General features: G+C 53.1%; 2 protein-coding genes and 1 long non-coding RNA gene across 3 annotated transcripts; 2 read left to right on the forward strand and 1 right to left on the reverse strand.

Annotated features, from left to right (window-relative positions):
• Positions 1–11649: 11649 nt before the first annotated feature.
• On the forward strand, positions 11650–15266 carry OAZ1 (ornithine decarboxylase antizyme 1). Its single transcript, XM_056512851.1, is given in 6 exon segments — positions 11650–11833; positions 13743–13800; positions 13802–13888; positions 13998–14170; positions 14638–14723; positions 14826–15266. Coding segments are annotated over 6 exon segments (651 nt in total). The 5' UTR covers positions 11650–11717; the 3' UTR covers positions 14957–15266.
• LOC130264566 (uncharacterized) lies at positions 11840–13449 on the forward strand. The gene is made up of 2 exons (XR_008842484.1): positions 11840–12003; positions 12834–13449. It is a non-coding gene; the product is annotated as an uncharacterized LOC130264566 (long non-coding RNA).
• Positions 15267–15343: 77 nt separating the features above from the next.
• Positions 15344–21110, reverse strand: PEAK3 (PEAK family member 3). The gene is made up of 5 exons (XM_056512341.1): positions 21022–21110; positions 20433–20560; positions 19367–20022; positions 17201–18913; positions 15344–15415 (listed from the first exon to the last, which is right to left on the reverse strand). The coding sequence occupies exons 1-4, from the start codon at positions 21108–21110 to the stop codon at positions 17915–17917; spliced, it is 1872 nt and encodes a 623-aa protein (XP_056368316.1). The 3' UTR covers positions 15344–15415; positions 17201–17914.
• Between the last annotated feature and the right edge of the window lie 3449 nt (positions 21111–24559).

The following is a 24559-nucleotide window of genomic DNA, read 5'->3' on the forward strand; positions in this document are numbered from 1 at the left end:
ATTCACAGCAGGGTTTGCTTCAGCCTTGTGCCCGATTTCTCCTGGGATCCAGCCCCTCCACTCACACGGGAGACCCCCTGCCCCATCCCAGGCTTGCTGCCCTGGACAGGGTGTGCTCGTGCTGAGGATGGCACCACCTTCATGGGGAGAGGCTTTAGAGGGGAGCAAGGAGCCCTGGGCTGGTGGGGAATGGTGGGGAGGGGCAGGACCTGGGAGTGAGGTCGGAGTCCTGAAGCACTGCAGGCTGAACTCCAAGTCAAGCAAAGCTTTGCCAGGATCCTTTTCCCCCTTGATCCCCGATTCCCTTCCCATCTCCTTTCAAAGAATCCTGGAATGGTCTGTGCTAGAAGGGACCTCAAAGACCATCCAGTGCCACCCCTGCCCTGGCAGGGACACCTCCCACTGTCCCAGGCTGCTCCAGCCCCAATGTCCAGCCTGGCCTGGGACACTGCCAGGGATCCAGGGGCAGCCACAGCTGCTCTGGGCACCCTGTGCCAGGGCTCCCCACCCTCACCCATCCAATATCCCACCAAACCCTGCCCTCTGACAGTGAAAGCCATTCCCCTCATCATGTCCCTCCAGCCCTTGTCAAGAGTCTCTCTTCAGAGGGAGAAATTTCATCCCTGGCTCTGAGCATCACCCTCAGCCCCTTCAGGAGGAAGGGGCCCTCAGAAATCCCCTTCCCATGTGTCAAACAAGTGAAAAGATCAACTTTTATAGCCCAGACCTGCCCCAAATAAAAGCTTCAGACTTTTGAAAGGAGAAGAACTTTGAAATGCCCATCTCTAGGGCCTGCAGGACAGCAGGAGGCTTGGTTGGGTTTGGCAGCTTTGCTGCTCTTGCACATCAAGTCATGACACCATTTCTGAGCCCCCTTTGGCTCCTCTTCCCTGAGGTGTGCCTGCTAAACCCCCCTGGGAGCACTCAGGGCTGAAGGAACAACACCTCTGCTCTTGTGGGTACCTGTCAAGAGGATCCTTAGCTCTGGCTGTGAAGAAATATGACAAGCACTCAGTTTCCACAAAAAAACCCACAACAATTCTTAGCTCCTGATCAAAGATCAGCACACAGGAGCTAAACAGACCCAGACTCCTGCTGGGAGATCTCTAAGCAACATTTCTGTGGTGCAGAGTGAGGTTTTGCCAAACTCCTTCCACCTCCATCCTCCTGAGCCAGGGGCTTGGGCAGGGCTGGTTTGGATCCCTTTGCCAGACCAGTGGAGGCAGATTCCAACAGAACATCAAAGCAGAGACCCACAGGGATCCCAGGATCCAGTGTGAGGATCCAACAGCAACATTTAGATGGGATATTGGGCAGGAATTGTTCCCTGGGAGGGTGGGGAGCCCTGGCACAGGGTGCCCAGAGCAGCTGTGGCTGCCCCTGGATCCCTGGCAGTGTCCCAGGCCAGGCTGGACATTGGGGCTGGAGCAGCCTGGGACAGTGGGAGGTGTCCCTGACAGGGCAGGGGTGGCACTGGGTGGGATTTAAGGTCCCTCCAACCCAGAGCATTCCATAATTCAATGATTCTGTGATCCATGTAGATGTGCCAAACTCTTCCCTCCTTGTTCTGCTTGGGTGTTTGTGATTTTTTAGCTCCTTTTCCAACATCCAGCAAATGAATTTAGAAACACTTGGGTTTTACCTAAGAGATGATGGCACTTAGGTGCTTGTGGAGAGATGCTTTCCACAAATAACTTGTGTGGGAATGATTCTGGATGGCTGAGAGGCTTCCTTGACAAGAAGCAGGGAAAGGAGAAAGAAAGATTTACAGAGGAAAGTCTCAGTTTGCTTTGCCTACCAAAACAAAGGGGTTGGATTGCTACACACAAAAGCACCAAGAGGGAGCCAAGATGCCAATTTAAGCATAAAGACAATGCTGGCATGAAACCAACTGGGGAAAAAAATTGGCTAAAATAAATAGAAGTGGAATGAAAAAGGAGCTTTGAAAGTCTGAGAGCTCCCAGCTTGTGGAAGGGACTCACTGGGGGCTGAAGGGGGAGCTCTGTGCCTTTAGGAATCCTTGGACCACACGTGGACAGCAGGACTGGGCTCAGAAGGTCCCTCCCTGCCCTACCCTCCAACAGCAAACACACTCCACATCCAGGGCTCCAAACTGGGAGGCCAAACCACGCAGGCAAAGAATGCTCAGTGTCCCCAAAAAGCTGCACCAAGAGCTCTTGAAACCTTCCCAGATGAAAAGCCAGCCCAGGGATTGGGAATGCCTTGGGAATGGGAGATTCCAATGAGCTGCAACAACAGCTGATTTCCAAGGAAAATGTAGGACAGCTTGTTTTCCCAAATCCCAGTTTCCTCCCAGTGCATCAGAGCTGTTATACCTGGAGGCCAGGGAAAAAAAAAAAGTCATGGAAAAAAGACCTCATTGGAACTAGTGAGTGTTTTGGATGAAAGAAAAGACTTTGGATGTGTCCTGGCTGAATCCAATGAGGACAGACTGGAGAGAAACTGTTCCTGCCTGTGGGAAGTGGGAGGTGAATGGCAGCCATGGACTGAAGGGGGAAAATCCCAAATACTTTGTAGTAGTAAAGTCAGCAAAGTATTGGAAGGGACTGTGTAGGGAAATGTTGGCCTCCCTCTCTCTGAAGAGATTTCTGCCCAGGTTTGTCAGGAAGAGTTCCTGAAAAGCCCTTTTTTTTTTTTTTTTAGGGCAGGACCCTGGGTTATTTGTCCTTCTACATCCTGGGTTATTTGTCCTTCTGCAATGGCAACTAACAACAGCTGGGACACAAAATGGGCTTCTCTGCTCCCCTCTGCTCACAGCTGGACACAGAACTGCTGCTGGCTGCCAGCAGGGACCCCAAGGACCCTCCACATCCCACAGTGACCTGGGAACACCATTCCTGAAGCAGCTGGAACACCCTGGTCCCAGCCTTGGTGGCACACTTCGGCCCAGAATGATAAAGGCTTCATCATATTAATTAACTTTATTTGCATTGCTTTGCATGGAAGCCTCAGGAAAGGCTTGTTGTTAAAATTCAGAGTTTTCTAAGCCCCAGGGGCACTGAGAGTGATGATACAAATAACCAGAGTTTTGGTGCCATTGTGCTGTGAAGGGGTGGCTCCTATCACCATCACCCTGAGAATGATAAAAGAAATCCAGTTTTCTATAAACTGATATTTTGCAGCCACCTCCATAACATGCAGAAAAGCTGGAATATTCTGATCACAATGAAAATCTTTAAAATGCAGAACATAAACCTGACAATGCCAAACAGCAAGGAAACCATGGGAAAATAAGCCAAATATGACAGAAAAGAGAATTAAACATGATTATCACTGCCAAAGTGATCTCCCATACTTTTAAAGGCAACAAAGAGTTCAATTAAAAAAAACAGGGAAACTCTGACCCAAGAGCAGACAAACATTTGAAAGGTGCTAAATAGCCCAGAAAACAGATTTCAGAACTAAATCTCAAATCCAGTTTATTTCCAGTAGCCACAGCCACTCCCAGTCTTCCACACACTTCTGAGGAGGTTTTCAGCTCATCACCTGAAGTAACTGGCAAAAGTCACAAAAAAAAAGAAGTGGGCAGGAAATCAAACTAAGTAGGTCACAGCTCCAAGCCTGAGCAGTAATTTCAAGGGTCTTTACCTTCCTTATGCCACCTCTTTATCTTCCAGCACCTCAGGAAATCTGCTGCTCTCATTAAGAGCTCAGGGCCCTGCTCAGCCCTGTTGAAATGGGGTTTTGCCTTCCCAAAGAGGACTCAGGGTGTGTGTGTGTGACACACACAGCAGGACACAGGGGAATAAAGAGCTCCCTAAAGTCTGGTTTCTCTGGAAACACCAGACAGGCACCAGGGGAGCGTGGCAGTGAAACACTGCAGTGCTCACCCCTCTCCTCCAGCAATGAGCCCTTCAGCTTCTCCCACAGTTAATGACCAACAGGAGGCAGGGGAAGTTAATCTGTACCTAGAACAGCTTCATAAATAAAACCCTTCAGGAAAACTGGAAAATTCTGGCACTGAACTAGAGCTGCTTTCATTTTAAAGTCTCCTGAGTGTGGTGGCAGCCTGGGGACTCCTTTGGTGGCAGTCCCTTAGGGAGCACCGAGTTTTAGGACTTTGGTTTGTCACTTCTTGGGGAGATGCCAAGGCCTGTCCAGGCTGGGGGTTTCCTTCCCACCCATTTCCAGAGGGGATTTTTGGCTGCAGAGCCTCAGGTTGCTGCACAGAGGGCTCGTGCTCACCAGAGCTGTCATGCTGCCACCTCTCCCCAGCCTGGAAATCAGGAGTATTTTTTGAAAAGATGTAAACAAAGGGAAGCTGCTAAGCTGGGCTGATGCTGGTTCCAGCCCTGCTCTCACTGCAGGGATTGCTGACAATCCCAGTACACAGAGCCCTGAGTAAATATTGGTTCAGACACGGATGCAGAGAGCACGAGGCTGCCTGCAGCTCAAAAAACAGCCTGGCCAAAGCAGCTTTCCCCAGGCTGCCCCTTCCTGTCCCTCCTGCAGACCAAAAATCACCCTGGTAAAAGGAAATTCTACCAAAGTTGGACCTTCCTGTGCCTCCTGCAGCCCAAAAATCACCCTGGCAAAAGGAACTTTTAACCAAAGTTGGACCTTCCTGTCCCTCCTGCAGCTCAAAAATCACCCTGGCAAAAGGAATTTTTGGACCTTCCTGTGCCTCCTGCAGCACCCCAAGGGCTGCTCTGGCTGTGAGCACAGGGAGTTCTGGCCAGTGACAGAATCCACGTGGATTATCCCCAAAATAAAGCAGTGTGGAGCACACAGAGCTGGAAGAAATCCCCCTCTGCCTGCTGGTCTCTGGCTTGCTCTCAGGGTGAACTGGTTCCCTCAGCCCCAAGTCTCCAAGGGGTGAGCGTGGGATAGAACTGATTCCAGGCTAAATAACCTTCCCTGCCCTCCAGGCCTGCTCATTTTATTTATGGGAAAATATGCTCGTTAATGCTCTTATCATGCAGGATCTAATCGGGGGGGGAAAGTCTCCTTTGAGTATCTCCATGCTAATGAGCTGCTGGGTGAAATGTTTCAGCAGGCAAAGCTCCCTCTGAGCTGGTTTCTGACAGAGCAGCCTCTGCACAGGTCTTAACGCTCCTGCTGCTGGCAGCTGTTTGTTTGGATAACATTTCCAAACGAAATCAGGGGTTACAAAAGCAGAGCTGCGCTTCCTCATCCCCGAGGCTGCCTGAGCCTGGAGGAGAACAAGGCAGGCTGTGCCATTCCCCTTGTCCTGCAGGGAAACCTTGGATGGTGCTGGGTTCTGCTGGGGGGGGATGGAAACAAGAAATAAACTCCTAAATTCGGCACAAAAAGGCTACAAGTGAGGGGAGGAAAATGTTCACGGAGGAATTGAAGGGAGCCTGGAATCATGGTGGGATGGATTGGGGAGGGGTTTGCAAAGGGTTTGCTCAGGACCCCAACACCCTCTCATGCAAACAGGAGGGACAGGGCTTCATCCCCTCCCCAAATTAACTCCCCTCTGTGACTCCCCAGCACGAACCAGAGCTCCATCACCTCTGGGTAACTCTGGAGAGAAACTGGAGCTGAGCTGCCTCTGGCCCAGCAGAAATGAAACAGAAAATGGGGTGGGGAAGGGAGGCTGTTGTAATGTCTCTCACTCGATTGTGCTGCAAGCACCTCCAAATTCCTCAGGGCCATTTGCTCATAACTGGTAGCAACAGCCAGAGAAAAATCAATACAGGAATCAGTGTTGTGGAACATTATCCCTAAATTACAGACCCACAACAACAAAGTGCACCAGCACACTTCCTCCCCAGAAATCATCAGGTGCCACCCTCTGAGTGTTCCTTGTGGCTCCTGCTCTTGGCCAAGCCCCTTTCCAGCTGATTTCCTGTTCCCACTTCAACCTTCGCCCCTTCCCCCCACGTTATTTTTATGTGCAAACTGCTCAGTTTGATCCTGCAAACTCAAAAAGAACAACTCAACCTTTCCCAGGTGATGTTGGATTCCACCCCTCATTCAGATAAATGAGAATTTACAGCATTTTAAACATCTATTACCTCATCTGCATTCAATCCCTCTCAATGCCAGCTGTTTAGAAGTGGAAAAACAGAGATCCAAAGTTTTTTTTGGTGAGAGTACAGACTTTTTTTTTTTTTTTTTTTTTTTTTTTTTTTTTTTTTTTTTGTTGGCCTGATGACTGTTTTCTTCTACTTCAGTATCTCTCAAAGATCTTGGAAAAATAAATTCTTTCCCATGCTGGTAAATACCTAAAAATTCTGCCTTCATTTTGCAGAGTCTCCTTCCAGCACAAGTGGGTCTGCAGCAAACCTGACCTTCAAATGAAATCTTTCTCACCAGGATGACAGTGAAAATGAGGAGAGTTTTCCAGCTAGAAAAGGTGTTCTAATTACTTGTCCCACAAAGATCAGAATAGATTCTGACACACTAAAGAATAATTTAGTGGGGGAGTATTTAAAATTAGATAACTGGTACTTAACTGTTACCTGTGAGATGAACCAGAAGTACTAAGGAAGGAGAGGGGTAGATTTAAGAGCCACTTTTTTTTATAAGACTTATAAAATAATCTGATAAATTTAGAAATAACACTGTCCAGTGTTTTGATAAAGCCTCACAAGCTTTTGCTGTCCTTTGCCTTCACAGACAGCTGCCCTACAGGAACATTTCAATTATTCCATGACTAAAATCAGCTAAATTACAGGGTGAAGTCATCACAGACAATGATTTCTATGAAAACATGTCCTGATGGACAACTCTGCCTCAGTTTCTGTCCTGTTTTGGTGCTTGTCTGCATCTCTAGACACCTCTCAAAACTGCAAGAACAAGCAGAGTCTTCCTGCAGTGGAAAAGAGTAAAAAAGCAATCAGATCCACTTGATTTTAAAGCCTGCTACAATAAATTAATAAATTAATATATTTTATTCCTATTTTGGGAGGTACTAAATGGGCAATGGACTGCACATGCTTTGGAAGGGAGCTCATGTTTTTCTCTCTGTTGTTCTTCCCTCATCAGCAAATCAGAGCAGGATGAATTCCCCTGATGCTGCTAAATGCCACAAACATCCATTTCCACCTTCCAGGAGAGCCCTGACAGTGTGATGCAGCAAAGCACAAAGCACACAGTGCTTTCTGCTACTTGTCAAAAAGGATTTTTTGTCCCATTGCCCTTCCCTGGAGCTCTGCTGCTCCTCTAGAACACTCATGCAGGAGCAGCCTCAGCTCCAGCAGAAAACCAGGCAGAAGCAGCAGTTTCTGCAGCTGTGTGATTTAATCCTGCTTTAATCACCTAAATGACAGAAGGGTTTATCTTTCCTTCTTGCAATAAATGATGTTCCAGAGCTGTGATTTCAACGTGCAGGATTTCAGAACCTTAGGAGATTTATGGGTGTTTCAGCTCCTGAACATCTTGCTAAGCACCAATCTTGTGTTATCTGATCACAAACACTTGCACACCTGAAAATACAGGGAAGAGGAAAGACAGTTACTTATCCCACACCCATTTCTTGCTCTAATGTGTTCACAACAATTTTCAATCTGATTTTCTTCCTGTGCTGCCATAAACTCTTCTTCCAGAAAGTAAAACCCATAGAAGCTTGGCAAAGAATCACTGACTGGTGATTTTAACTATTTTTGTGAAAAGAGGGTTAAAAGCAGAAGGAAACAAGCAAAGAAAGGAAAATCTGGGAAAATCAACTGCTTGGCTTTTCTCAGCCTGAAACAATTTCAACTTAGATCCCTGATGGAGATTGGCTTGTTGGTGCTTCTGTCCTTTCCTCATTAACTGCTCTGGTTATTGAGTAACTCAGGCTGTACAAGATTCTTTCCCAGGAGGATTCAGGCAGCCCAGTTGCTGTGACCTGCTTGGGGTAAGAGCACAGAGCAACTGGGACCTGCTGGGGGCTCTCTGGGGAGCTCCCTCAAGAGCTGAGAACTGACCCAAGTCCTGGCTGGGGGACTGGGAGGATCCTTGGAAATGCAGTGGTTGGAGAGGGGAAGGATGTGGGGGCTGCAATGGGGAGGACTTTGAGGACACCTGCACAGGATTTGGGATGAATGTGAGAGATGAGATTCTCTGTTTGCAATGGCTGTAAAAATGCAGTGTAATAAAGAAATAAAGAAGGATCTACAGCTGTTGGAGTGTCCAAAGGAGGGACAGGGAGCTGGGGAAGGGCTGAGGAGCAGCTGAGGGCACTTGGCTCGTTCAGCTGGAGCAGAGGAGACTGAGGGGAGACTCCTCGGGGGCTGCAGCTCCTGCCGAGGGAAGGCAGAGGGGCAGGGGCTGAGCTCTGCTCTGGGACAGGGCCAGGAGCCCAGCAAGGGCTGGAGCTGTGTCAGGGCTGGCATGGAGCTCAGGGAAAGGTTCTTCCCCCCGAGGGTGCTGGGCACTGCCCAGGCTCCCCAGGGAATGGTCCCCGAGGCTGCCAGAGCTGCAGGAGCGTTTGGACAGCGCTCTCAGGGATGCTCAGGGTGGGATTTTGGGGGCTGGGCAGGGACAGGGGCTGCACTGATCATCCCTGAGGGATCCAGCTCAGGATATTCCAGGATTCTGTGAATCTTCCCTGTGTGGTGAAAGCTGCTGTGCCTCAGCAGAGCTGGGCTGCTCAGCCTGTCAGGGTTCACTGCCCCTGAATTCAGTAATTCCAGGGACTGCCATGCCAAACTGGGGATGCAGCTGGAACAACAAACTGCTACAGAGTTCCTCTGCCACAGGAGGGACAATCACAGCAAAGCAGGGGTGAAAAAACCAGCTGGGGATGGCAACATCTCCAAATGCCTCAGCCATAATCCTGAAATTGTGAGTCAGAATCTTCTGTGTGAGGATTTATGAATCACTGTCCCTGCTAAAGTGGAAGTTGGGCAATCTCAGCAAAAGTGCAGCTGGAACTAATCCCCCGTGGTGTTTAACACAAACCCAGCACAGGTTGGTGGGGTTTGTGCAGAGCACAGGGCTCCTGGAGCTTTCCAGGCAGTCAGCTGTGAAATGGAGTGATGGACCATGGAGGTGACAGCGATTCAAAGGCCAAAGCTGCTCCCAGTTCACAGGGAAGAGGAAACAGCTGCAGCGCTGACTCCCCTCACACAGAGCCATTATGAGGAATTACTGCAGGAATAATAAATGCCATTATTGCAGATAATGAAATCTATCACCAAATGCTAATGCAGCCCTTCCACCCCCTGACACCTCCAGCCCCCAGCAGGAAAACCTTCCTAACTCAGCCCCAGACCAGGAATTGCTAAATCTCCTCTGATGTGCTCTTTGTGCTCCGGATATTCCGGAATTGCAGCTATCCCATTGTTCCAGGCTGGACTCTGGCTAATGCATTAAACAGAAGAGTTTCCCCTCCATAAATCAACACTCAAATCTCGAGGGTGAGGTGAGCACAAGCTCAGTTTATGTTGTGTTCTGGGAGCTCAGGGCAGATGCCTGCAGCAGGAAAAGGACTTTCCTCCCATCCCTTTCACTTTCTAGGACTTCCAGATTTTTTTCCTGGCTCCTCCTCTGAGCTGCAGCAGAGCAGACACTTTGCTCCATCCCGAGTTATAGGACACAAAAGGTGGGTGAAGATTTAGACAATGATCCCTCTGCAAAGTGGAGCCAATCAATCCATTGTGCTCAGAGCTCCTGGATGGGGATATTTTCAAGCAAATAAAAATAAGTTATTAATGAAACCCCCTAAGAAACAGCCAAATGCAGCTCTGGCAGCTGCAGGCAATCAAACAGGTGTGTTGTGGCCCGAGTTGATGAAGAAAAAAGAAATTCAGCCATCTACAAGTTTTTTAATGGAAAACCATGACTTTCAAAAACCATCACAATGTATCTTTAACAGTTTTCTTTGGTTCTATAAACCCCTTTCCCCACTTATGTCACAGGGCATCCCTGCCTGCAAACACCATCACTCACACCATTATTTTGGGCTCTTTTTCCATACAGGATAAAATCCACTGCTCAGGCTGTGCCTCTGCCTTGGTTTTCAGGCTGAAATTGTCAGAAACAGCTCAGCCAAAGATCCTATGCCCAAACCCATGGGGATGATGACCTAGTTAGCTGTTTGTGCACATTTGCTGCTTTAAGATGGATTTTGAAGGCTGACCCTCACCCCCAAGGGGTGAAGCTGTGTTTCCATCCATCCCATCCAGAAAAGCACTGGGGGTGTCCTGTTTCCAAATTCCCATCCTTTCCTCTGGACTGTTCTTGTGGGACTGCACAAAGACCCAACCACATCCCCAAGCCTCAGATTTCCAATCCCCTGGCAGGGGATGGAAAGCAGAGGGCACAGGTTGGCTGTTATAGGGATGAGCACAACTTCTGCTGGGTTAATAACCAGGATTTACCCACTTCTTCATGAATGCACAGCAGAAAAGCCTTTTTAGCCTAAAAGATCATCACTGTCAACCATTCCCCACCCCTTGTCTCATATTGATCCATAAACCAACTGCTCCTCATCTCTATTCCACCATAAATCCATGAGCCAACCATTCCCCATCCCTATTCCCCTATAAATCCATGAGCCAACCATTCCCCATCTCCATTCCCCTATAAATCAACCATTTCCCATCCTTACTCCCTTATAAATCCATAAACCAACCATTCCTCATCCCTGTTTGACTATAAATCCATGAACCAACCATTCCCTATCCCTATTCCCCTATTAATCCATAAACCATCCATTCCTTATCCCTTTTCCACTATAAACCCATAAACTAACTGATACCTATCCCTATTCCCTTATAAATTCTTGACCTAACTACTCCCCATCCCTATCACCTTGTAAATCCACAAACCAACTATTCCTCATCCTTATTCCATTCTAAAACCACAAACCTACTATTTCCCATCCCTATTCCATTCAAAATCCACAAACCAACTATTCCCCATCCCTCTCCCATTCTAAATCCACAAACCAACTATTCCCCATTCCTATTCCATTCTAAATCCACAAACCAGATATTCCCCATCCTTATTCCATTCTAAATCCATAAACCAACTATTCTCCATCTCTATTCCCCTATAAATCCATAAACCACAGCCAGGCCAAAGGGGACCAGCCCAAACACTCTCCACAAAAACCAGGTCACAATCCCAGCCAGACCTTTCAGAGACCCTTGTGAGGGGTTTATTATTAGTTTTTAATGAAAAGTTTCCCTCAGCACCGAGCTTTATGCGAAGCTCTGATGCCGCCGGGGGTCCCACAGGTGGTCCTTTCTGCAGCTTCCAGCGCCAGGGCTGCACCCTACGGCTCTGTCCGTGTTTTTCCATTTCTTGCCATGACTCTTCACGTCTCTCCCTCCCTGTGCTCCCTCACACCCCGCTCCTCCCCCGGCCCCCCCCGGTTACCTCAGCCGGGCGGGGCGCGGCCGCGGGACTCGAACCGGCGGCTCCGAGGGCAGTGAGGGGTTGCGGGGCGCCCACCGGCCGCTGCCCCGCCAGGCCCCGCCCACCCGCGCCGCGCGCAGCCAATCACGCGCCGCTACTCCCCGCCTCCCGCGCAGAGCCCTCAGCCCATGTCCCGCCCCCCGCGCTCGGCTCAGCCAATAGACAGAGAGATTGTTTGATTGACAGCTAAACTGATCAATAGAAGCAGCCTCCCCTTGGGAAGGTTGGCATGCGCTGAGGGGCGTGGTCTCCCAGGGGGCGTGGCAAACAGAGGGTATATAAGGAGGCACTGGTGCCTCGGTGCCATTTTGTGTAGCAGCGCCTGGGGAGAGGGGGGCGGAGGCGGCGGAGGGTTTCGGGGTTCGGACCAGAGCGGCCGGATGGTGAAATCCTCCCTGCAACGGATACTCAACAGCCACTGCTTCGCTAGAGAGAAAGAGGGGAATAAAAGCACCATCATGCCCGCTGTGCTGAGCCTCAGTACCGGACAGAGCAGGTGAGGCGCCGCGGCCTCCCTCAGCCTCGCACCGCTGGGCACTCGCTGTCTCTTCCTCTTCCTCAGCCTCCTTTGTCGCCTCCCTGGTGGCCCGAGGGGGGCGGAGGACGCTGCGTGGCCAGCGGGGGAGGGGCGGCCCTGCCCCCGCCGCGCGGGGAGAGGCGCTCGGGGTGGGTGGAAAATCCCCAAAAAAAGGGAGATTTGGAGGCCTCAGCGCTGTCCCGGCCTTGGGAGGGACCCCTGAGAGACCCCCCGGGCTGGGAGAGGCTCCGGGCAGGGCTGGGGCAGGAGCCGTGCTGGGGAGAGTGGGGGGGTGACGAGGGAAAAACAACAATTAGGCAAAGATATCGAAGGATTGAAAGCTGTTATCCCCTTATGTAACCGTGGATACTCCGCGAAACTAATCGAGGGTAAGAGTGTTAGGAGAGCTGTTGGTTAAAAACACAAACGAAAGATTGAACACCCCGCACAGGTACTGGGGATAAAGAAAATACCTGAATGAAGTGCCTGGTGTGGAGTGGTGGATGCTCAATCTGCCCTTTACACCTCGTGTCTGGACTGTGGAAGGAGTTTTTAAACTATTTTTATATTTAACTGCGGGTTAAAGTTGTTTTTTTTTTCCTCCCTAAGTGCACATAAACATCACAAAAATATATTTATGGTTGCAAACCTTCCTTCTCCACCACCTTTTTGGGGCAAAAAAGATGAAGTTATTAAAGATTGCCACAGCACACCTTTGGAAAAGGTTTTTACAGGTTTATTTTTAAGGGAAATTAGGCATGTCTAGTTCACAGTTATTTTCAGATAAAAATAAATAATGTTGGTATTAAAGAAAAACGTCTCTTAAAATAATGGATTGGAGACTCATTTAATTAAAATAACGCTTTCAGTTAGCGCAGATTTTGTATTTTTAATAAAACTTCGCAATTGTTGCTCTTGCTTCGCATCAAAATATAATTTACCTTCCAGCACATAATATTTAATCTCTGCCCATTCCCAGCCTTTCTAATACGGATTATTCATCACAAGTTTCAAGCTCATTAAAAAAAAAAAAAAAAAAAAGGAAAAAAATTAAAAAAAAAAACCCCAAACCAATCCAAACCCCGCGAGTCCGGGTGCGAGGTGTGCAAAATGGTGGATTATTTTGTAGCTGTTTATTCGGATTTGCAAATGGCTGCAGTGGCTGCTGCTGGCACCCGGAGACAGGACGATTGTGAAAATTCCCCCAAGGGCCTCGATTGCTGCATCTGCTGAGATGACGCAACTCAAGAGTGGAGCCTGCGGGTGAAGGATGGTGCAGAGGGAGGGGCCAGCGCTGCTCTGCCACGGGAGGAGTGAAGCAGCCTTGAAAAGGATGGGGAGAAACTTAAAAATACTCCTCACACCTCCAGAAACGCAGCGTGTTCCTCCTGGAGCGCTGAGCGTTGTGGAATCGCTCTGAGGAGTTCAGTGGGAAGAGGTTTGGAGGTTTTGCAGAGGTTCAGCTCGAGCTGGAAATGCTGGAGTTGATGATTCCCTGGAGTTGCCTGGCCTCGAGCTGGGAAGGTCTCTGGTGAATCTCCAGTGAGCCCTGCCTTGCTGGGCTGGGGCTTTGTGCTGCCTGAGAACGAGGAGGGCAGAAAACAGCACATTCCTGCAGGAAGGCTCTTCTCATGAGGTCAGATCAGAAACACACCTGCCTCACTCAACCTGAGTAATTTTAATTTCCAAGTGAGTCTTCCACAGAATTCTGCAGTGGCAGCTCCCTGGGCACTGCCCCTGTCCCTGGTGTGCATCTTCCTTTGTCCTCCCACTTGAGGTGGGAGGAGTCCTTTGGCCTAGGTTTGTTTTTTTTAACAGAATTTAAACCCTGGAAGCCCCAGGGTTTTGTCCAAGCCTTCCTGCCTGTCTAACCATGGTCCCTTTGCAGTTCCAGGGTTCCCTTCAATTGCTGTAGTAACCTGGGTCCGGGGCCTCGGTGGTGCTCCTGATGTCCCTCACCCACCCCTGAAGATCCCAGGTGGGCGAGGGAATAGTCAGAGGGATCACAATCTTTCAGCTAATTTATTTTATTCGGTGAGTATGAGGAGCAAACAGCTCGTGGTGAGCTCGACAGCATTCCCTGCTTTAATCCCTCCTCCAAAAACAAATGGAAAAAATAACTCTGCCCTTCTCCCTGCTGCAGGATAATCGGCTGAATGTCACAGAAGAACTAACACCTAACAACAGGACAAGAATTCTCAATGTCCAGTCAAGGCTTACAGATGCCAAACACATCAGTTGGAGAGCAGTGCTGAACAACAACAACCTCTACATTGAAATTCCCAGTGGTGCTCTGCCTGAGGGGAGCAAGGACAGGTGGGTCAGGCAGGACAAGGCCTCTCAGTGGGGTTGGAGAACACTTTATATTTTGAAAGCTAGAGTTTAATTTTGCTACTTGAGGCTCTCTTGTGAGCCTGGTTTCACAGCTGGAGGCAGAACCAGCCCAAAGTTTGGGATTGCAGGCTGCTTTGAGTCTCTCACTGCATCTCCTTCAGCTGTGTCACAAACAATTTTCTGTGCCACTGAGGAGTCCTGCCCTCGATTCTACCTGGGTTTGGGGATCTGGGGCTCCAGCCTGTGCCTCCTCCTGTGTGGATTGGCTCTCAGGGCCTTGCCAGCTCTGTCTGAAGCAGCACTTGGCTGCCAGAGCTCTGGGAGCGTTGGGGCAGTGCTCAGGGTGGGATTTGGGGCCAGGGGCTGGCCTGGATGATCCCTGAGGGTCCCTCCCATCCCAGCACATTCCCTGCTGCACAGGCACTGACCCCCTGCTGTTTCTCTTGCAGCTTTGCTGTTCTTCTCGAGTTTGCTGAAGAACAGCTCCGAGTTGAGCACGTGTTCATCTGTTTCCACAAGAACAGAGATGACAGAGGTGGGTGTTCCCTCCAGACACACAAAATGCCTTTTGGTGGAAATTTAAGGGTTGTGTTTCAGTATCCCATGAGTGAAACCTGTCTCCTGCTTTATTTTCTAGCTGCACTGCTCCGTACTTTCAGCTTTTTGGGCTTTGAGATTGTGAGACCAGGGCATCCCCTTGTCCCCAAGAGACCAGATGCTTGCTTCATGGCCTACACGTTTGAGAGAGACTCAGCAGAAGAAGACTAGATTGCAATGTTTGCCTCTTTAGAGCTTTCTTGTTGTCTATAAAGATGATTCTGTAGAAATTTTGTCAACATCTTATTCCAGTCTATCTTAACTCTTGTATGAAACTTTGTGTGACCCAGCTGCTTTGGTGGTGAGATGTTGAAAATTTCAGACTCCACATCTTTCTCTGGATTTTGTGCGCATGTCGTGGTTGTGCAAAAATAAATGCTCCCTCCAAATTTAGCAGTATATTTCTTGAAGTTTAATATTGTGTTTGTGATACTGAAGTATTTGCTTTAATTCTAAATAAAAATTTATATTTTACTTTTTATTGCTGGTTTTAAGCTGTTTAAAGACTTGCACTCTTGAAGAGGTGGCTCTGGAACTGCCCCAACCATTAAAGTTGCAGGTGTGGAAAGGCTTTGCTCGTTCTTTGCTTGACTGGAACTCATGGATGTGCTCTGAAATGATCCAGCAATCCTGGAAAAGTCAACTCTTAGTGCATAATTAGCAGGTGTGGTAATTGGGACCAGTGCTTCCCTGCTCTGCCAGGGTTTTGTAGGATATTCAGGGTGTGATTTGGTTGGGAAGTCTCAAGTGGAACATGATCAGCTCAGCCCATGGCTGCTTTAAATACCAAAAATGCAACTTTAATACCTGGAATTTTAGTGTTCCCTTAACAGTGCAGGCTTGCCAGTGTGCTGGGGAACTCCAGGAATTCTGGCTGTGAGCTGGGAAGGTCTGTGGCACTCCTGCACCCCAGAGGTGTCACTGGGGCTGGGCAGGCTGTGGTTGAGGGGTGAGGATGGTGAGCACAAGGGGAAAGGGCTCCTTGTGATGCTGCAATTAACAAATCTTGAACTGAAATTACAAGTAAGTCTCCAAAGGGGCTGATCTTTACAGTACGGTATTTCCCTGTTTTTAGTATTTGTAGGCTTGTTTGGCACTGTTGGAGATGATGAATCCTCTATAAAACCTTGGAGCAGGGAATCCTGGGATGGGTTTATTTCACCAGTGTGAGTAGAAGATTCTGAGTGAGGCCCTGGGAGATCTGAGTGCTGTGAAATGTGTGAGTGAGTCTGATGTTTCCCCCACAGCAGTGCTGGAATCCCATGGAATACACTGAAATATTCCCTGGAACTCCTCAGAGATGCTGCACAGAGTAACCAGGGGGTGTGTGAGCCCTGATGATCCCTGAGGGTCCCTTCCAGCCCAGGATATTCCAGGATTTCATGGTGGTGGCATCACCGGGAGGGTGTCCTTGTTTTGCTGAATTTCCTGTGCTGGTTTATCTGGAAAAATCCCTGTTCTCTGCAATGTGGTACTTATGCCATGTTCTTCTCTATGGGAGTGTGCAATGTGCCTGGTCCTGCCTCCATGGGACATTTAGCTGCCTTTGGATGCTCCTAAAAGAAGGGGAGTGGGATCACCCACGCTGGAAACCAGAGCAGGGGTGCTGTGGGTCCTTGGAGCCACAGGAGCAGGTTTGGCTTTGTGTCCCCGGGATGAGGGGCTGTGCTGTGCCTTTACTGCCCTCTGGTAGCCACGGCAAACACTGCAGGAGAGACAGAGCCAGCAGAGCACCCAGTGCTGCCCAGAGAGCCTGGAAGGAGATCTGAGCCTCATTTCTGTTCTGTGCCAGGGCTGGGCAGGGAGGCTGCACTGGGGGATTTGGGTGCAGCTCCAGGTGGGAGCAAACCAACCAGGCAGCTGGGGTTGAGCTGCTTTCTGCATCTTCAGAGGGTCCCAAGTCTGGTTTATTTTTGTTTTTTGGAGCTCAGGGACTCCAGGAGGAATCCTCTTAGGATTTCTCTGGGGAGCCACTGCCACATCCATGGGCACAGCAGATGTGGGGAGGCTCTGTCCCACTGTGTGCACAGCCCTGCTAATGTCAGGTGATGGAGTCACTGAATTGTTTAGGTTGGAAACATCATCCTAAGATCATCACCCATTACCCCATCACCACCAACCCAGGTCCCCAAGTGCCACATCCACACATTGTTTGGACACTTCCAGGGGTGGTGACTCCAGCACCAACCTGTGCTGATGCCTGATCCCTCTTTCAGTGAAAGATTTTTTCCTGATACCCAGTCTAGATGGCTGTGAGTAGATGAATAATTGCTGAGGAATAATTTAAATGACCTGAGTAGGGCCTTCACCATGCTGGTCCCTCAGCATCCCCCTGGATTTGGGGACTGGGTGCTGCCAAGTGTTTCACAGCAAGAAGCAGATGCCACAGCCCTGCCTTGGTGCCCATGAACTCACCTGAGCTGTTCACCAGAGCCCATGGGGGCTGTTCTGGGTAATCACCCTGAGCCAGGGCAGTTTGGATTTGTGTTTCCCTCTGGATCCATCCCTGGAGTGTGTAATGTTGGCAAAGAAGCACATAAAGGACCAGTGTTTGAGAGGCTCAGCTCCAGGTTTTATTGAAGCTCTATTTTTCCCTTTAAAATGTCATTTTTATTTGTGACTGTGCCACAAATTGTCTCTGGGAAGCACAGGCTGAGGGAGCTGTTGTTCCTCCTTTGCTGTGATGGGTGGCTTTGAGTGTTATTTCAAACAGCAAAAACCTGATGGCTCAAAAAGGATCTGAGGGGGTTTTCTGCAAAGTCTGAACCCCATAAACTTTTCTTGGGATTACCAGCCACTAAATTGGTCCTTGAGGCTCCCATCCAGCTGCCTTTCCTCAGATGTTCTGATAAACCAGACTTAGCAAAAACGGTTTGAGGGTATAAAACCACAGCCTGTGTTTGGTAGTTTGATCCCAACTTCATCATTCATGGGCTATGGGGGTAGTGGGTTTAGTTTTGCAGAGCTTTGCCAGCGAGGACCTGCTTGGATTTCACAGAATCATAGAATGATTTGGACTGAAACGACACTAAAAATAATTTAGTTTCAACTCCTCTGCCATGGACAGGGACAGGTTTGGCCAGACCCCTGTGAGCTCTTGGCTTTGAGGAGACCTTTGTGGAGACTGGTTTAGGGAGCATAGAGAAGCTGGGTGACTTGGTAGAGGGTGTGCTCTGTGGCCCCCTGGAAGTACTGGCAGCACAACCACTCCTCCAGACCGGGGCTGGCCCTGGCCCCAGCCGAGTTCTCTGCAAACCTCAGCAGCAGCAGAGCCCTCTTGACCTGCAGCCAGCCCTGGAGCAGTGTGAGGCTGCTCCTGCTCCTGGCAAAGAGCTGCTGGCGTGGCCCCCAGAGCAGCACCTGCAGGATGGCCCTGGCCTGCTGGACAGACACCCTGTGCTGGGGATCCCTGTGCAGCAGCAGCGTGGCCAAGCGCTTCAGCCCCGCCGAGTAGATGGACAGCGAGGGGATGTCGGGGAGCCTTTTGCTTCTGCAACCCAAAATGTTCTCCAGGGAGATGTCCACGTGCAAGATCTGATAGATGAGCCTGCCCACGTTCAGCTCAGCTGCTGCTGGAGGGGAGGGTGCAGCGAGGGGGCTCCAGTCCTGCTCCTGGCTGCTGGAACAGGGGCTTTGCTTCTCCTGCACCTTGAAGAAGCTGCTGATGAGCAGCCGTGGGAGGGACAGTCCTGGCAGCTCCTTCTGGCCCTGCTGGCCCCAGGAGGGACCTGAGCACGGCACCAGCAGCAGGTTCTCGGGGCAGAGGTCCCCCTGGGCCAGGTTCTGCCCCCGCAGGTGCTCCAGCCCCAGGCAGAGCTGCAGGAGCAGGAGGCAGCCCAGGCGCTCGTAGTGCCCGGGGCTGGTCCTGTGCAAAGCGTGGGAGCTCTTCACAAAGTCTGCCAGGGTCTGCTGGGGAACCTCGGCACAAAGGAGCACCTGCAGCACGGGCTGGGGGGCAGGACAGGCTGCTTCCCCTCTGGAAGGGCCCTGGCTGTGTTTTCCAGGGATTCCTGGGAGCACCAGCTCCTGGGGCAGGCGGTCGGTGAAGCGGCCGAGCAGGCGCTGGATGCTGCAGTGAGTCCCCAGGGAGCTCTGCACCCCCAGGCTGGAGCAGCACGGCTTGGGCACCTGCAGGGACACACAGGACAGGGCCAGCTGTGCAAGGACAGAGCCTTGTCCTGGGCTGGGCCACCCTGCCAGCTCAGGGCCAGCAGTCCTGCTCTGACCCACATGTGGTACTGGGGTCCCCCTGCACTCTCTGAACCCAGGAATGGAGCCAGGCTGGCTTTGAGTGAGAGCTGGGAAATGAGGGGTGGTGCAGCCCCTCTCATCCTGCTCTCCTGGGCAGCTCCAGCCTCTCCTCTGCTGAGTTACCAGGACATGATCCCCAGCAGGGCCATTTCTGATGTGTCCTTTGGCCCCACGGGAGCTGTCACCCTCATCACCCACCCCCTGCCAGCAGCACTGCCTCATTCAGCAAATGCAGAAGTGGGTGCAGAAAGGGGAAGTGGCCCCAGAGTCATGTCCCAACGCTCCTGGCTTCCCCTGCACCACCCAGGGCTTTTACCCGACTGCCCTTACCTTGGCTGCACACTGCAGCAGGCTGTGCTGGAAGGTGAAGCCCACCCTGAAGTACCAGGCGTCCCCGCTCTGGCAGCAGGGCTGGGGGTCCAGGACACGCAGCTCTGCCCAGCCCTTCCCTGCCAGCTCTGCCTGCAGCAGCTGCTGCCTCTGCTCGGGCCCCACCAGCTCCTCCTGCATCTGAGCCGACAGCCGGGCCAGGGAGGCCTCCTGGCACCCCAAAACCACTCCACAGACCCCGGCTGGGCTCTCCAGGAGCTGCCCCAGCTCCCCATCTGCTGTCCCAAACGTCAGCTCCTTCAGGCTGGCTGATGGGGCTTCCTGGGGGCTGCCTCGGGCCAGCGGCTCCCCCAGGCTTTGGGACTTGGTCAGGGGTTTTTTGGGTGCCCAGGAGGGTCTGTCCCGCGGGGGAGCCCCCTCCCCGTGCCGCAGCTGGGCTGTAGAAGGGGGGATGCTGTAGAAGATGCTGCCAGCCCGTGGCTCAGGGTCGCCATGGTAGCGGTGGGATGATCGCGGCTCCGGGAGGGACTCGGCTCGCTGGAGCTGCTTTTTGGGCAGTGGGGGCGGCTGGGGGTCCGGGAGGGGCTGAGGGAGGGGTCTCCCAGCGCCCTCCCCTCGGCTGGCCTTGGGGGGAACGAGGTGGGCCCGCAGCTCTCCTGGGGAGGGAGGGACAGACGTGACAGGGCAGCCAGGAGAGAGGAGAGAGTGGGATGGGATGGGATGGGATGGGATGGGATGGGATGGGATGGGATGGGATGGGATGGGATGGGATGGGATGGGATGGGATGGGATGGGATGGGATTTTGGGATGGGATGGGATTTTGGGATGGGATGAGATGAGATTTTGGGATGGGATGGGATGAGATTTTGGGATGGGATTTTGGGATGGGATGACATTACAGCAAGTTGTTCTTTGCCCTCCTGCGTATTTCCAGCCCCAAAGCCACAGCCAGCACCATCCAGAGGGGTGGCACGGGGGGAGGACAGGGACAGCAGAGGGGCTCGTGCCGCTGCCCGCGGTGACACCGGGGCAGGAGGGGCACAGCGGGGTCAGGCCGACACTCACCCACGTTGCTGTAGATGAGGGCTGGGTTGGGGGGCCGAGGGGGGCAGCGCCCCGGGGTGTCCGGCATGGGAGTGGCCATCCCGGGGGCAGTCCGCTCCGGGCTGGCACTGCAGAGAGCCGAGCTGGCCCTGCCGGGCCGGGAGCAGCTCAGCCCGGCTCAGGGACAGAACGCGGAGAAAAGGGGAAGCGGCGGCCTGGGGAAGCTCGGCGGGGCGGTTTTGGGGAGAAACACGGGGAGTTTGGTGGCCCAGTGACTCCAGTTGGCGCACTGGGGAATCCTGGCGGTGGGAGCTGCCCCGGGGGCTCCGCACTCGGGTGTGTGACCCGCGGTCCTGCTGGGTGACCCCAGGAGGACACAGTGGGACAAGAGCAGGAAAAGCCTTTGACCCCCCCAGCCTGGGGGGCAGGACAGGGCTGTGGGCACGGGGAGGGAGCCCCAAGGAGGAGGGCACTGCGATGGAGCCGCCGGTTTCGGTTCCGTGCGCTGGCACTCGGCTGCCAGCAGCGATACCGAAACCTTCGCCCAAAGCTCGGCGGGCTGAGCCCCACGGAGCCCTGCGCCCCCCGGGACATTGCTGCCCCCCGTTACCTGTCAGCCGCCCCCGGCAGCTCCAGCCCCGCGTCCCGGAGCCGCCGCAGCTCCCGCCGCCCGTCCCAGCCCGGCCTGGCGCTGCCCATGGCGCTGCGGCAGGATGTGCTCTCCGAACCCTTCTGAGCCTTTCAAAACCCCGTGCTCGGCTGGAGGAAGCCGGGGCTTGGCCTCGCTGGTCACCGTGTCACCGTCGGTGCCACCTGTGGGGTTGTGTCCCCCGAGTTCTGCACCCCCAGGCTGGAGCAGCGCGGCTTGGGGACGTGCAGGGACACACAGGACAGGGACAGGGACAGAGCTGGGCCAGCCCTGCTGGGGTCCCCCTGCACCCCAGGAATGGAGCCAGGATGGCTTTGAGCAGAGCTGGGACATGGGGGTGCTGCAGCCCCTCCATCCTGCTCTGCTGTGCACCCAGCTCTGCTCCAGCCTCTGCTCTGCTCCTGGAGCTTCACCTGCTCCTCCTTCCCTGAGGGATGGCGTTAAGGGTGGCAACTGCTCTGAGCAGGGGATTGCCCCTCAGACCCCCCTCACATCACAGAATTAATGCCCCTTCCTCCAGGTTGTTACTCTGGGTGGGTTGGCAAGGAGGAATATTCTTATTTTCTTCCATGAACTCAGGTTGTGGGTTCAATTCCTGTAAAAGTTGGACTTGATAATCCCTGTGGTTCTCTTCCAACTCAGAATATTCTTTGATCTCTGATCTGTCTTTTTGCTGGGATTTCCTGCAGCCATTGCATGAGAGGAGCCCAGCCCTTGGAAACCATTTTCTTTTTTTTTTTGTCTCCCAGAGCTTTACAGGCTCAAAGAGCACCAAGTGACCCAAATCAGTCATGAAAAAAATCTTCCCATTGGTGTCTGTCCCCTCTAGGATGAAGTCACATTTTAAACAGTCTAAACCCCAAATATTTCAATATTTCCTCCTTTCTATTCACTCTTGGTGGTGGTGCCACTGTGGGTGCTGTGGGAAGACACAGAAATCCTTCAGGATTTCTCCTGGGAGCAGCGAGGTTGGGATGAGCAGGCTTTGGGAGATTTGTTTCCATGAGGAAAGTGGAAAATGTCATTGCTTGAGCCCAGCCATGCAACCAGGAGAGCAGAACCCTGGATCCAGCACAGGGTTTGGGGGCTGGGATGGGACTGGGTGGGTGCTGTGAGCCCACACTTCCCTTCCATGTTTTATTTCCGTATTTCCCAGCCCTCTCCAGGCCAGCTGGGGGCTGTGGCTGTTGCCTGGGGCTGTTTCTGGGTGCTGAGGCCGTGTGTGAGAGCTGATAAAAACCCGTCTGGGGCTGAGTCATGCTTGGATCCAGCTCAGGGAGGAGGTGCAGGGCTCTGGGAGGGGACAACCTGCACCATGCAGCCCACACTGCACCAGCAACCCAGACTGGTTTGGGTTGGGAGGGCTTTAAATCCCATCCAGTGCCACCCCTGTCATGGCAGGGACACCTCCCACTGTCCCAGGCTGCTCCAGCCCCAATGTCCAGCCTGGCCTGGGACACTGCCAGGGATCCAGGGGCAGCCACAGCTGCTCTGGGCACCCTGTGCCAGGGCTCCCCACCCTCCCAGACAAGAAACTTATTAGAAGTATCACTGTTTTTTCCCTAATGAATACAATTACCGTTAAGAAGTACCAGAAAATTATTAGGAATAAAATGACAGAATTCCTGCCATGCCTGTGACGCTGCCAAGCTGGTGAGAAGTGGCCAGGGAAAGAGGGGCAGCCAGGAGCTGCCTTTTAACTGTGAAATTCCTCATTTGTCTTATTACAACCAAGGAAGAAATGCCAAGTTTAAAAGCCCTTAACAAGGCTGGTCGTTTCCTGTTGCCAACCCCTGCAGGACTGTGAAAATGCTGATTTAATTCTCCAGGCCATGGGGCATCCCTGGATCCTCTGCTGCCTGTTCCAGGTGGATAAATCAGCTGCAGGACACGGCCCTGATGGCACTGATGGCATTTGCAGGCTGGTCCAGGAGCTGCTGAGCCCTTCCCCCCTGGATTTGGGGGACTGAGGCAGGGAAGCTTTTCTTAGTGCCAGCCTTTTTTGGTTTGTAAGGAAATTGGTTTCTCTTCCCAGTGGGAGATAGGATCTTTAAACGCAGCTGCTGGGAAATGGCACTTTTCTAATTGTCTTTATTTTTTGCTGTTTTTTTTCCATGCCATTGCTCAGCAGCCCGTGGGTGCTGTGGGGATGCTCCATGCCCTGCTCAGGGCAGGTTGGGGGGGTCCCTGGGGCACTGAACCCACCTGGGTGCCCCCTCAGCATCCCCATCCTGCAGCTGACCCCCAAAAGGAGCCGGGTTCAGCCCCCACCCCCCGAGCACAGGCAGGAGCTGCAGCCTCGACCCTTCACCTCCCCGTGCCGCTCATCTTGAAGCAGGAAATGAGAGAAAAACCCCAATTTCCTCTTTCCTCCCCCGGCAGCTCTCGCAGCCCGCGGGGGCCGCAGCCTCCCGGTGATGTGGGAACGGGGCCACCCTCCCTCGTGCCCTGGGTGGGATTTGGGAGCCCCCCGGACCCTGGCAGAGCGTGGCAGAGGGACTGGGGCTGGGGTGGCCCAGGGCTCGTTTCTCCAGCAGATGGAGGCATTGCTTTGCTTCCAGCACTGCTGCTCCCGGTGCCAGCCCGGTGCCAGCAGGGTGTCAGGCCGGTACCAGCCCGGTACCAGCCCAGTGCCAGCCCGGTGCCGGCCCGGTGTCAGCCCGGTGCCATCCCAGTGCCAGCCCAGTGCCAGCCCGGTGCCAGCCCGGTGCCATCCCAGTGCCAGCCCGGTGTCAGCCCAGTGCCATCCCGGTACCAGCCCAGTGCCAGTCCGGTGCCAGCCCAGCGCCATCCCAGTGCCAGCCCGGTGCCATCCCAGTGCCAGCCCAGTGCCAGCCCGGTGCCAGCCCGGTGCCATCCCAGTGCCAGCCCAGTGCCAGCCCGGTGCCAGCCCAGTACCAGCCCGGTGCCATCCCAGTGCCAGCCCGGTACCAGCCCAGTGTCATCCCGGTACCAGCCCGGTACCAGCCCAGTACCAGCCCGGTGCCAGCCCGGTGCCATCCCAGTGCCAGCCCAGTACCAGCCCGGTACCAGCCCGGTGCCAGCCCAGTGCCAGCCCAGTGCCAGCCCGGTGTCATCCCAGTGCCAGCCCAGTGCCATCCCAGTGCCAGCCCGGTGCCAGCCCAGTGCCAGCCCGGTGCCAGCCCGGTACCATCCCAGTGCCGGCCCGGTGTCATCCCAGTGCCAGCCCGGTGCCAGCCCGGTACCATCCCAGTGCCGGCCCGGTGCCATCCCAGTGCCAGCCCAGCCCGTGCTGGGAGAGCCGTGGCTGGGGCTGGCAGGGGACAGGAGAGGGACACGGGGGAGGACACAAGGACAGGCGGCCCCCGGGCAGCGGGACAAGGGGACACCGGGCTGGCCGGGGGGGACAGCGGTGGCAGCTCCGGGGAGCCCTGGGGAGCCCTGGGCTGGGGGATGGGCAGGGCACTGGGAGGGTCACTCTGTGGAGGAACCGCCTCCCCCTCCCCGCTGCCCACGGCCCCCCTGCGGTGCCCTCCCC

This window comes from Oenanthe melanoleuca, chromosome 28 (genome assembly GCF_029582105.1).
Source record: "Oenanthe melanoleuca isolate GR-GAL-2019-014 chromosome 28, OMel1.0, whole genome shotgun sequence".
NCBI classification, from domain to species: Eukaryota; Metazoa; Chordata; class Aves; order Passeriformes; family Muscicapidae; genus Oenanthe; species Oenanthe melanoleuca.